At 51.1% G+C, this 13948-nt stretch overlaps 1 protein-coding gene across 1 annotated transcript in view; it reads right to left on the reverse strand.

Moving 5' to 3' along the window:
- The window catches only part of LOC133119345 (UPF0606 protein KIAA1549-like), a 36399-nt gene extending 23132 nt beyond the window's left edge, over positions 1–13267 (reverse strand). The window contains exons 1-6 of the mRNA XM_061229880.1: positions 13159–13267; positions 7669–9453; positions 7054–7142; positions 4173–4341; positions 3565–3695; positions 817–1003 (exon numbers count right to left, since the gene is read on the reverse strand). Coding sequence (XP_061085864.1) covers positions 817–1003; positions 3565–3695; positions 4173–4341; positions 7054–7142; positions 7669–9453; positions 13159–13267 — 2470 coding nt within the window. The remainder of the gene's footprint in view (positions 1–816; positions 1004–3564; positions 3696–4172; positions 4342–7053; positions 7143–7668; positions 9454–13158) is intronic.
- Between the last annotated feature and the right edge of the window lie 681 nt (positions 13268–13948).

Here is a 13948-nt window from a genome sequence, read left to right on the forward strand (position 1 = left end):
CTCCATGGATATTAGGTCATGTGTCATCTTGCGGGGCGGCTAGCCACAGTCAGCAGGGGCATGTTCTGGATTAGATACCAGACCGTGGGGCCCACCCATACACTAAAACAGTGTCTTAACAGGATGAGCCACCCAGCAACTCCTGTTAAAACTTATTTACCGACAATGAACACAGGAGGTTCGATGGACATTGAAATTTATGATCATGGAAGGACATGGGGGTGAGTCGGACGTGGAAGTTTATGAACAAGGAAGTTTATGAACACGGAAGTGCACTGGACATGGAAGTTTATGAATACGGAGGTTTGACGGACATAGACGTTTATGAATACGGAGGTTTGACGGACATGGACGTTTATGAACACGGAGGTTTGACGGACATGGAAGTTTATGAATACGGAGGTTTGACGGACATAGACGTTTATGAATACGGAGGTTTGACGGACATGGACGTTTATGAATACGGAGGTTTGACGGACATGGAAGTTTATGAATACGGAGGTTTGACGGACATAGACGTTTATGAATACGGAGGTTTGACGGACATGGAAGTTTATGAACACGGAGGTTTGACGGACATGGACGTTTATGAACACGGAGGTTTGACGAAACATGGACGTTTATGAATACGGAGGTTTGACGGACATGGACGTTTATGAACACGGAGGTTTGACGGACATGGACGTTTATGAATACGGAGGTTTGACGGACATGGAAGTTTATGAATACGGAGGTTTGACGGACATGGACGTTTATGAACACGGAGGTTTGACGGACAGGGACGTTTAAGAGCACAGTTGGTTCTGTGGGACTCACGCTCGGCGACCTGCAGCACGGGGAAGCCCAGGTGGAAGCTGAACTCCACGGTGTTGAGCAGCCGCAGGTGCGCGCTGACGTCCGAGCCCCTCAGGTACCCGCTCCCGTCCCGCACGGCGAAGGTCACGTCCACCGGCGCCCTCTGCTGCCGCTGGGGCTTCGGGACGCTGGTCGTGATGTTCAGAATCTGTCCGGAGGAAAGAAAAACATTGGTCACTGCGCAATGGATCAGGGCCAGATATCTATCACACTATCATCTATCTGTCATCTAAAGAACCCATCACACAGCCAACTGTCCGATCTCCCCGTGTCATAATGACACCATTAACGCTGCAAGCGCAGAATCCACTGCGCTTGCATTCTCATTGACTTTCTACCTTTCCGGCTCGTTTACGGCCTCAACTGTAACCTGCTCAACCCATGCGATTTGCTGTTCTAAGATGTCTTATTAAATTTCTGCTATATCCATTCTACATGTACACCTCGCTGGCCAGCGGAGGATGGGCTCCCCCTCTTCTGCTGGGTTCTTCCGGAGATTTCCTCCCATCGGGGGAGTTTTTTCTTGCCACCAGTCGAGGTTTTTGCCACTGGGGAGTTTTTTTTACCTCACGTGTTTGCTATTGGGACGTTCAAGTGTGGTTTTTGCCCTCTGAAAAGCATCTTTGTGGCGATTGTCTGTAAAAAAAAAAAAATCACTCTACAAATAAAATTGACTCGACCTGATGAAAATATCATTCATTAAGTTCACCCTGTTTAATGACTGCAGGAAGTCCTGGGCGGTAACGCTGCGGAGAGCAGCAGGAGCGGCAGACTCCACATCCTCATTAAGCTCCGTGTGACACTTCAACCTTCACTTCAGCCTTTCTCACAGCTTCTGAACTAACGCTTCTCCGCAATTAAAGTCTATTTATATACAGACAAAAACAAAAACACACACATGTTTTACAACGTGTCCAGCAAATGAACATAGAAATAAGTGACTGAGGTAAAAAATAAACCACAGAGACGCACGTTGGACGGCAAATCTAAATCATAAACTTCATGGGCGTGTGGGCGAGAGGGAAAGAGCAACCAATGACAACGGCGGTAGCCCACGGAGGACCAATCAATTGTTGCGTCGGATAATCTGGGAGGTCAGGCAATAATAGGCCTCTGCGGTGCCTTTACCGCATTATATTTACAGTATTTCATTTTCTTACAGTAAATGTAACAGTTTAGGTAGTTTCTCCCTAGGCCTGCTCCTGTGGGGGGTTCAGGCCAGGGTTTTGTGCTGCAACAATCACTGGCGAAATGCGCAATCTCAGGGGTGTCTCCCCAGTCCTGGAGCACGAGTGATGTTTCAGCAGGAGTGATGAATCCAAGTCTTTCATTGGCTAAAGAGTCCGCACACCTTGTTCTCAGGGCCTTGATTGGCTGCTGATTGAAAGGACAGCGCAAACACCTGCGGACACGGCCGCCCTCCAGGACCGGAGTCCGACACCCCCTGCACTAGACAAATACATGCTGATTTGACTTGATTTACAGTCTATTACCGCGTTCGATTTTCAGGCCGAACTTCTCATTTGAGAGGATCGATCCCTTCCCCCCGAGGGAGGCTGAAATAATCTTGGACAGGTTTTTGGAAAGCGAGCGTCTGACTTCGCCGTCTCGGTGACCGGGGAGGAAGAGTTGCGGTCGGTCAGCGGTCGAGCTCCAGGAGCTACAATGAGAGACGCCTCCGCGCTCGACCGCAGCGTAAACCAATATGTTGTTCCCTCCTTGGCACGGCCGGGCCGGATAAATTAAAAAGACAAGTTTCTTTTCTTTTTTTTCCCGTTACCCAGCTGTTTACCTCCGAGGAGCGGGAACAGACGGCCTCAGTGTGAGCCATGAATGCTCCTCTCTCATTCTCTCTCTCCTCTTTTGTGCTCTCTCTCTCGCCCTCTCTCCCTCTCACTGCCTCTCTCTGTCTGCGCTCCCATCCATCTCCCAGCCTCTCGCTTGTCCATTTCTCTCCCCTCCTCCTCCTCCTCCTCCTCCTCCTCTGGGCGGTAATGAAAGGAGAACATGTCTGTCGTCCTCTGGCCTTCCCTGGTTTGAGGCACGTCTCTCTCCCTCTAAATCTCTCTCCGGGCTCAGTCCAATCGGTTATTTTTCTACTCTTTTTTCTTTTACCTGCTCCTGACCCGGAAATCGATGGAGGTCCGCCATCTTTAAAGACCTTCAAACCCATTAACTGTTCCTTCTAGGAGCTAGAAGTCAAAGTTAGGAGCTCCCAATCTTTCCTTTGAGCAAGAAAACATCAGCGTATCCTTTGCAGACGTTTTTCGGAAAGGGTGACGGATAATGAGCCATTTCCTCCCTCCCTCCCTCTTTCTCCCTCCCTCCCTCCCTCCCTCCCTCTCTCCCCCCCTCTCTCCCCCCTCCCTCCCTCTCTCTCCCCCCTCCCTCCCTCTCTCTCTCTCCCCCCCTCTCCCTCCCTCCCTCTATCCCTCCCTCTACCCCCTCCCTCTCTCCCTCCATCCCCCCTCGCTCTCTCTCCCCCCCTCTCCCTCCCTCCCTCTATCCCTCCCTCTACCCCCTCCCTCCCTCTCTCTCCCTCCATCCCCCCTCCCTCTCTCTCCCCCCCTCTCCCTCCCTCTACCCCCCTCTCTCCCTCCCTCCTCCCTCCCTCCCTCCCTCTCTCTCCCTCCATCCCCCCTCCCTCTCTCTCCCCCCCTCTCCCTCCCTCCCTCCATCCCTCTCTCCCTCCCTCCCCCCCTCTCTCACGTGCACGCTGAAGTTGGTGGACTCGTTGGAGCGCCGGCGCACTTCAGCGTAGGCCATGGTGAGGCCTCTCTCGATGCGCTCGGCGAAGCTGCACAGACGCACGTCCAGGTGGCTGGGCACGAACTGCAGCACTGCGGGGCCGGAGAGAGAGAGAGAGAGAGGGGTACTGACCTCGTACCCAAACCCACACTCACACACAGCCCTGTACGTGCTCCACATCGCCCCCTACCCTGCAGTTCCATCTGATTCTGACCATACCACCGCTGCTATGACCCCAAGCACAACCACTGCACCAGTTTACTATCACTGTGACTCCACTGTTGCTGTAAGAGGTTATATAACCCTGTCACTACTCCAATAACAGGTTATAACCCAAGCACAATCATTGCACCAGTTTACTATTACTGTGACTCCACTCTTGCTGTAACAGGTTATATAACCCAGTCACTACAACAATACTAGGTTTTAACCTCGACACTACTCCAATAACAGGTTATAACCCAAGCACAATCACTGCACCAGTTTACTATTACTGTGACTCCACTGTTGCTGTAACAGGTTATATAACCCTGTCTCTACTCCAATAACAGGTTATAACCTCCACCTACCTGAGTGGACCTGGAACTTGGAGTCGGGCACGGCGACTACAGGCATGGCCGTCAGGCCCACAGAGGAACTTCGGGCGGACTGGCGAATCGCGTTGATGACCGAGATCGCCGTGTAGACCACAGTGCCCGACACCACGCGGAAGACAAAGTCTGACGGCGATTTCAGAATCTTAATGAAGGAAAAGAGAAAATGGCATCTCATCACACTGTCATACACACGCACACGCACACACTCACACGCACACACACACTCGCACACGCACTCACACACACACTTTTTCACACACACACACTCTCACACACACACGCACGCACGCACACACACACACACACACATTTACGAGCACACATGCCGTTTTGTACATTTTTATCTCCCTGTCAATCATGTCGGCCCTCTTGTTTTTTCGCCCTCAGAAGGAGGCAGATTAAAGGACTGAAGTGAAGATATCAGCCCAAGGTCAAAGGTCACTACTTTCCTGCAGCGTGCTCCACCGGCACTGATTTCCTGCTCCAATTTATCTTGGAGACAGATGGAGATAAAATGTCCGTCCTCCGCCACCCCCCACACCCCCACACCCCCACACACACACACACACACACACACAGCCAGGCCGAAAAGCCTTACGTCATCCCCCCTCACATAGCGCGACTGATAAAGAAGTCTGGGGAATCGCATCACCCCTGACTATATCAAAACAACCTCTGTTCGTTTACCTTGCGCTACACTCCAGTGGCTATGCTACTGTATCAAAAGGTCAGTTCATTTAACTAGCGCGATGCTCTAGCCACGCCTAACCTACCAAAAGGGTCGCTCATCATCGAAAGTGCTCAAAATTCCCAGAATAACTGGGACTGGAAGCTGAACCATCAGTCTATGAGGCGGTCTGTCCCTCACTGACCTCCTATAAGACCTCACCGGGGACACAGTTCACATATAAATCAACCACACAGACAGCAACCTTTAAAGGGCACGATTACCAGAGGAAAATAGATTATTGCCTTGGATCTACAGACTCTGTGTGTATGTGTGTGTATGTGTGTGTGTGTGGAAAGAAATGATTATTTATAGCACACAGCTTTTGTAGATACGGTATCAGCAAGTTCCCGGTTTTTAAAAAAAGAAACGTGTCATCGCTTTGCTTCACACCGGTAGGGGAGATAGGGGATTGAGAACAGGCATTCTACTTTCACCTCAGCAGGAAGTGAGGATAACCCAGGTGCACTGTGGGGCTCAAGGCATGTGTGTGACTCTGCTCGATGTGTTTACATGAAATACATCAAAATACCAATCACACTGTACATCTCCCCCCTTACAAGAATCTACAGTATTCCTCCAATACTGAAGTATGGCCATGACATGATAATTTTAACAAGAGCACTGTGAGAGTGATCTGTACCCTGTTATCCGTTTTTGCTTAGATCAGTTAACCAAAAGAATGTCAGTCTGTCTTGTGCTCTCAAAAACTCACGCACGGTGCTAAAAAGAAATGTGTGTCCAATTTAAGAAACCGCCGTTTATTAAGATAAGCACAAGGTACACTGACCAGACTGAGTTTAAAAGCTTGTGAGATGTGTTGTGTTGTCAAAGGTAGGCTTGCAAGCAGGCGATTTCTGACTACCCGGCTCAACCCAAACCATTCCCAACAGCACTAATAAACACAAGTGAAATTTTCTACTGTAGCTTAAGCAAGACTTCTTCATCCGAAGACACGGATGATTAAACACCAGTTGTGTGGATATCCTCCCGGCTGAGCGAGAGCCTGCCCACTCGTTCCCTGCCCGAGGACAGTCTGCTCCACCGTCATCAGCTAGCGCTGCCGTCTGTCTCCACCAGCCCTGTCCTCCAGACGAAGAGCAGGCCTCCTCCCAATGCCCTTTTTCCAGAAACATCCACCATTACATTCTCAACTGAGGCCTCCAGCATTCTCTCCGCAAACGTATGCAGTCCGGCTAACACGAAGCGTTCTCGCGCCGTTGCTGCCGCGTGCCGGCAATGTTACAGCGTTCACGAAACATTGCGCGAACGTTTTGCGTTCGCTGAGCGCGGTGTTCTGCTTCTCTACCGAGGGCTGTGTTAATGCTCACAATCCAAGGTTCGCCATTCCAATCTGTTACGACTGGATGTCTGAGCTTTGATTCCTTCCGTTTGTGCTGTTGTGAAGAGAGCAAGTGTAAAGGATGAACATTTCAGAGATACGCAAGCCATGTCTGAACATAGCCTGGCCTATTTGAGTTTTTTTTTCAAGAGTGCTACATTCACATTCACATCTCGTGAGTAAATTCAAAGCAAGACTCCACCCCCAGCATAACTGAAGAAAATTCAACTTGTTAAGCCATGGAGAAACTGGGCACTCAAACGTGAGCTATTCTTGTCCAGTTCTTTCAGAATAATTGCCAGCTTTCACGCAGTAAGTCCCCGGTCCACAGGAAAAAACTGGCAAGGATTCAATCAACATTTGTCCGCGAAAAAAAAAAAAAAACGGTCTTTGTTTTAAAGTGCAAACATTTTTTCATTAATTTTGACGTTTACTGACTATAACACTGTTAAGTGAAGGAAAGCCATTGACGGCATTCATGCCTTTTGGATCGATAGCAACGGGGAAAGACGTTGGCAACAGGCCTGAGGTCCCAAAGCAGAAACACACTTAACAAATGAAATTCATATTCATTGGCAGTTGCCCTGCTTTTTTAAAACAGGGTTTAAATTAATTTATTTTTTAACCTTTATTTATACAAGGTAGGTTGACTGAGCACGGATGCCCTTTTGTAGCAATGCTCTGTGAACCCACCTCCACCTCCTAACCTAACTTGCATGTCTTTGGGAAGGATTAGTATCTTAGAATGAACATCCAAGCTTCGAGGCCTCGCCAACAAGTCATACCTGTAGCTCGAACGAGCGGTTGAATTCACCCTTAAGGACCTCACGGAGGAGGGACTTGCCGTAACCGGTAGTGGACCCCTCTGGAAAGTCTGAAAAGAAGGAAAACGCGCTTAGAAGACGTTTGAAACACACCTCGCCAGGCTATGTGGTGTGCGGCAGTGATTCTCCAAATCCGGCCCTGGTTTTCTTTCCTCCCAGGGAATCAGCTGAACAATTAGTGCCACTGGTTGGCCACACCTAACTCCCGGATAAAGGGAGGGTGGAAAACCAGCAGTTCTCAGCTCTCAATGACCATGATTTCAGGAACAGAGGTGTACAGTACAAGGTCATGGATCACTGGCTGATGCCTCTTAAGATAAGACACACAGATCGGTCTAATACAGAGTATGCAGAAATTATTACCCCGTATAAAAGAAGGGGACAGGGGATGTGAACTCAATACAACCTTCCTGCGAATATTATTCTCTATTTCATGACAACCGTTTTTATTATACTCAGCCTTCGCACTGGTAAATACTCTGCAATAAATAATAAAGCATTTATCTTATCTAAAAGCTGGTCTACATCCCGGAATTAATGTGTCAAATCCAAGAGGTGGACATAAATATCACTTACCCGCTCTGACTAAGTAGGTCTCGGGCTTGGTGATGTTGCAGAGGTATTGGCGACCGGCTGTGGACAGCGGGATTTTGGAGGTCACAACTAACGGTCCCCCGGTCGTGGTGGTCAGCGTGGAGGTTCGACCGGGAGTCGCGGTGGAAGCCGGTTCGGCGTCTTTGGCCGTGGTCTGGCTGCGGTCGGCGCCAGTGGTCGCGGTCTCCGGGCCTTGGTCAGCCAAGCCGGTGGCGGCGGTGATGGGCGAGGGCGTGGAGGACAGGGTGGAGCTGCTCAGCGCGGGCGTGGCGTGGGTGGTGGCACTCGCCGTAGGGCGAAGCGCCGTCTCCGTCGAGGAGGCCGAGATGAACCACTGACCATCCGAGCCCTGGGAGGCGGAGCTGCTGGTCGCCCCAGGCAATGGCGTCGGCACCGCGGAGACCTGACCCCCCCACAGAGAGGTGGAGAGCGTCATGGAAGGCGTAAGTGTCCCCGACGGCTCCAGCACGGGCTCCGAACCGTTCTCCAGATAGGGCCGGATAACGCCTCCATCGGTGGTGGTAAAATTGGGGGCTCCTGAGCCCGATTCGTCCCCGGAGGACTCCTCCGCGGTTGGGGTGAGCCCTGCAGGCAGGGAGCTGGTGGGCGAGATGTGGGGGGTCGCCAGGGACGCCTGGGGAAGGTGGCCCGAGGAGGTGAGGTTGCGCTGGGCTGCGCTGGAGTTCTCCTTGGCCAGCAGCGTGGTGTAGTACTCCAGGCTGTTCATATCCGGCAGCAGGATCTCGGTCGGCTCCACGGTGTAGGTGTCGGCCCAGTCCGGGTCCGAGCCCTCGTCCGGACCCCTCTGGGTCGTGGCCGGAGAGGGCCGGTCTCGAGAAGGCCGGGGCGTCGAGGGCTCGGCCGAGCGGAGGCCGCCGCCGTAGGCCGTGGTGAAGGTGGGAGAAATGGAGACGTGCAAGGAGGACAGAGGCGGGACTATCCTGGAGGGGAAGGACGTGTCGTAAACTTCGGTGCTCCAGTCCTCTTGGTCGTACACATCCGTGGGCAGGCTGGTGGCCAGCGGGAAGTCGTCTCCCTCAGGTCCCATGAAGGACATGGTCTCCAGGTAGTCCCCGGACCCCCAGTCGTCCTCCATGGTGTGGGTTGGGTAGAACTCCTCTGGAGGAACCATCGTGGGCTCAGGCGCCGCCCGGGTGGTGGTGTGGGGCCGGACGAAGGGCCCCTGGCTCGGGAGAGGCATCTCCGGCGGGTTCAGGAGAAGGTGAATACCTTGAGCGGCGTCGCTGAGCGCGGAGTCTCTGCTGGCCTGCTCAGAGCCTTGGGATTGGCCGGTGGGGCTGACAGGAAGACTTGGGCTTGAAAAGGAACCTCCCGCCTTTCCGGGAAATTTGGTGCCAGCGCTCGACTTGCTTCCGGCGCCTTCTCCGGGCCTCTGAGGTGCTGATGTCAGGATACCCGAGGTACTGGACCCCGAACCGCTCCGTCGGGCACTGGGGGTCAGCGGAGGATCGGAACCATCCGGAGTCGCCGAGACAGACCTCCGACTTGTCAGCCCGGGTGGTGTGGCCGCCGATCGCGAAGAGCGCGAGGGAGGGGTGCTGAAATGAGTCGCGGACGCGTTAGGAAGGTGTCCCGCGGTTGCCACGGAACCCGGCCTGGACGACCAGGCGGCCTCGGGGGCGGGTGACCTCGGGTTGGGGTCCGGGGGCCACGCTGCCGCTGGCAAAGAGCTGGACCCCGCAGACGGCAGGTCCCGCGTACGTCGAACCGAGGTGACGGGCGAGCCCCCGGACCACCCCGGCGAGTCTGCGGAACCCAGGGGAGGCGTAAAGAGAGGGTCTGAGGTGGGGAGAGAGGGGTCCCTGGAGGTCGATGCCTTGGTTTGCCGAGATGGGGACAGGCCTCCACCACCGAGCACGGCATTGCCAGTGCCATTTTCGACAAATTCTGGTTGCGGAGGACGTGGAGAAGGGAGATGTGTTTGCACTGGGAGTCCTATGAGCCCAGAGGCTCCGCCATGTGATAAGGCAGAGGGGGAATCTGTCCTTAGCGCCTTGTCAACAGTCCCATTTGGCTCCTTTGAAGGAGAAAGACGCCCATCTGGGGAAAGAAAATCAAATAATTATGTAGTACTGAAAACTCCAAGCTGGAAAAAAGACTGAACAGCACATGAAAATATTAAACCCTTTAAGCTGTGGGATCACAAATAAGTGATTAGAGTGTTCTTAACTGAACATTTTCATGCTGATGTAACAGTCAATACTGGCAATTGAAAGCAGTGAGAGTTCAAGAACACCGACTAAGAATTTTGAAAAATAAAAATTAACATTCCAAACAACTTAAGCCTCAATGGATCAGAAATACCAGCAAATATGCGGCCATCTCAGGCCCTTCCACAACCACCGGTTTCAACACCCTTCCAACAACATTTTTCCAAATCGCCCTCCTCTCTGGGAGATTTCTCGCTCGTGAGAAAACACAAACAAAGGGAAACCGCCGGGGTGTCGTTAATCACGTGTCGTTCGCCGCGTGATTAACGACGGGAGCCTGACGCGCAACGCGTTTTTAATCACCGCCGCACGAGCGCCTCGAGGTTGCGAGGACGTGGGCCAGCAGCTGTTTGAGGGAGGAGGCTCTCGGACCGGCCACGCCCACGCGCGCCCTCCTGTCAACACCGAGAATGAAGAAGCGTATTCCGGAGTAATGAGAATGAATCAACTCAAGCGGAGTGACGCGGGGAAGCACAGGGAGGAACAAGATTGCTCTGGATCCAGCCGTCACGCATTGATCTTCATGCAATCACGTCGAGATGGATGACAAGGTCAACGCAACGGGATGAATGTTAAGCAATATTTTTACAGCACAAGCTGTGTACGTATACACATTTCCTTTTCATTCACTTCCTTTGATTCTACTGTATGACTCCCCACACCCCACCGTACCATATGTACCATTAAAAAAATATTTTTTAAACTATTCTGAAAATCTCAAATGCCAGTTAGCCTACTACAGGAAAATATGGCCAATGACCAAAAGGATACAGTACAAAACAACCAGCCTCCATCTCAGTAATACATTCCCTGTTTCCAAAGCATCTTTGTCTTCACCACTGAAACGTGTCCAACTATTACGCCGATTCTAATAACGTGTAGGCTAATTATTACATCATGCCTAAAAGCTAGAAAATTCTATGAAATGAAACGTGTCATCCTGAGCCCATAAAAGAACGAATTCATTTCATAACTATCAAATTACGATTAGAGTCTTTTCAGATCTTCATTCTGCCCGTTACCTCAGTGAAAATGAATATTAGGCTATCACAATTCAATGGAAAATGTAGGCCATTACCAAATCGAATTAACTATGTGTCCTCACTGTTTCACGCGTGCCAAGCACTCTCGCACCAGCGACCCACGCAATTATTTCTAAATTTAGGGTGCAACTGTTAGTGATCCAGTAGTTCTCTCCTCTGCTTCAACACTTAAACCCACTCTTCCTCAGCTTCGCTTTAATTTCCTCTCCTGGCTCAGCTGAAGCACTCCACTACTGTCTGCCTGTAACGCCTCTGCTCCAACTGGCAAACTGTAGTCTGCCGGGGGAACTGTGGGTGACCTATTGGGACACCGGGATGGTCGATGTGTTGCCGCGGCGAAAGCGAGGACCCCTCCCCGTTTTGTTTTAGCGGGAGTGTAAATCAAACCGAACTGCACGACTGCAGTCTCATCTCCCGGTCCCAGGCGATTTGCCGTCTCAGGCGTCCCAGGATGCCTCTGCCGGCATGACTAAACGCAGGAAGCGATGCGTTCCACCGGAGAACCGGTCCCTCCGGGCACACTCTTCTCCTCAGAGCGCCAAGCTCGCGAAAAACCTGCCGCTCCCTCTCCAAACACGGCCCGATTCCACCGTCACGGCAGACGAATTGAGTTTTTTTTTTTTACGATGCCCTGCCACACACATTACGGGCCAGACTCAATCCACTGATTAAAAAAAAGAACCCTAATTACACTCAGTCCTAATTAATACTGAAACGTCCCCAAAGTGGCTCCGGTTCCGCTGGGAAGGAGCCCGACGCTGCCATCACACACACATCGGAGTTCGCCTCAGCTCTCTCTTTTCAAAAACCGTAGGCTTCGTCTTGCGACGTGCCTGTTTTATGTACGCATGATATTTCTGCTTTTGATGCCACGCCATCTGTTCACGCCGAGCTTTTCAGTGCGGCTCTCCGTGGCTTTCGTAATTGCCGGTTCTTTTAGGTTTTATGCATATTTTACCCTGCGCAGCGCGTCAACTACGTGAGAAATGCAGAAAATGCGCTATTATTATCATTCCACCCTGTTGACAGAACTAAAGCTACCAGACGTTTCCCAGCCATCAAAGGGACACGACAGCCCGACGCCTGTCAAATGTAGAAGGCTTTTTTTCTGGGCCGCGCGCTACACCGGAGAAGCATTAACCGTCACCGGTGGGGAAATGAATCATGCCAGATGGCTAACGGAGAACAGCAGCGAAGCAATAGCGATTAGCCTACATACACAGCAATAGGCCTGGTGACGAATGGGAGCAAACAGTGCGCACTGTGGCCAGGTTAAGTCATAACAAGCAAACATTATGAGTGCTATGCTAATAATCTAGCCAGGTTCAGTCATAACAAGCTAACAGTATGGATGCTACACTAATACGCTAACCCCCCCCCCCCACAGATTCTGCAGGGTTGAGGACAGGGAGGGACCCCGAAGGCATTTCTACTTGGCAGCCAATCACAGGAGCCCGTGGGGATGCCAGTGAGCTCTGTGACCTTGGTCTCTGCACATCCAGCCACGGAGGTCGGTTGGCAGTCCCGCTGCATGCTGGGAAGGCACTGTCGAGTGGGCGGGTATTTATTTACTGAATTATTTTACAGTTACCGAATAGGAATCTATCTACAGTTTTCAATGTGGATTTCAGCCTATCGCAACTGAATTCGCTCAGTGGCTAAATCCTTCTGTAGTTTAGCCCCTGCGCATTTCAAATCAACAAAAGAAAATTTTGGAAACATTACATTACGTTATTACATTATTGGCATTTGGCAGACGCTCTTATCCAGAGCGACGTACAACAAAGTGCATTACCCATAACCAGGGCTAAGTGCGCTGAAAGACCCTAGAGGGAAGTACAATTTCAATTGCTACCCGTACAACAAAGATAAGGACCAGGGCCTATTTTTTTTTTTTTTAAATCAACAAATAAACAAACAACAAAGCAAACGTGACCAAACTTAACTATCCAAATACTGCTTACATAACCAACTAAAAATACCGAAACACTACGTAAATCACAAAGACAACAATGAAGGTTCACAGGGAGGTAGGGAGGGATGGGGAGAGGTGCTGCTTGAAGAGGTGCGTCTTCAGTTTGCGCTTGAAGGTGGGGAGAGATTCTACAGTTCATTTTGGAAACATTTTGGAAATTTCGTGGCAGAATTCTCCGTAACGCCGAGCACCCTCGATCATCGGCGAACGGTTAATAATTAACGGTAAACGGCGGCCGTGTTCTGCCCGGCGACAGGCGCGATGACACAGCGAATGGCGAAGGCGTGTCGGCGCGACAGGCTGGAGCCGCGGCGGCGGGCGGAGGATGACATTACAGAGCGCCGGGCAGACAATAGAGCCTGAGGAGTCCCCCCAAAAGCCACCTGTTACCCCCACGCCCCCGCGCCACGCTCCAGCAACCCTGCATTGTCCTGTCCCAGCAGGCTAACAGATCCATACCCCCCCAGGGAGACGGGGATGACACCTACAAATATCAGGTAACAAGGTAAACATCGGTGGCCCAGGTAACAGACAGGACCAGGGGGGGGTGGGACATGCCCTTCCAACTTGAACTTTCCTTTCGCCAAGTGCTCATCCGAGTGCTTTCTTCTTTTAAAGCAATGAACTACAGTGTTTGTCCTTTATCGGAAGCGTTTGGTTGCAGTTATTGCTAAAGGTGGCGCATCCAGTAGTGTCAGGGTGCAATTACAATCACAGGGGTGTTTGATAACTTTTTTCATTAAATAATTTCAAAAAAGGTGTTTTGTGTTTACTCAGGTTCCCTTTGGCTAATATCACATTTTGTCTCTAGATCTGAAACCATCCATACCATGTGACTATAATAGAGTAAATCAAAAGCTGGGCAAGTACTTTTTCATGGCACTGTATGATAAAATATTGAATCATTAAAGTAACAGGATTTGTGTCTTACATCATTCAGGGCCAGTTTCACAGACACAGATTAAGCCTAGTCATAGAGTAAATTCGATTGCGAATAGAGATTCTCCACACAA

This window comes from Conger conger, chromosome 19, assembly GCF_963514075.1.
Source record: "Conger conger chromosome 19, fConCon1.1, whole genome shotgun sequence".
Taxonomy (NCBI): Eukaryota; Metazoa; Chordata; class Actinopteri; order Anguilliformes; family Congridae; genus Conger; species Conger conger.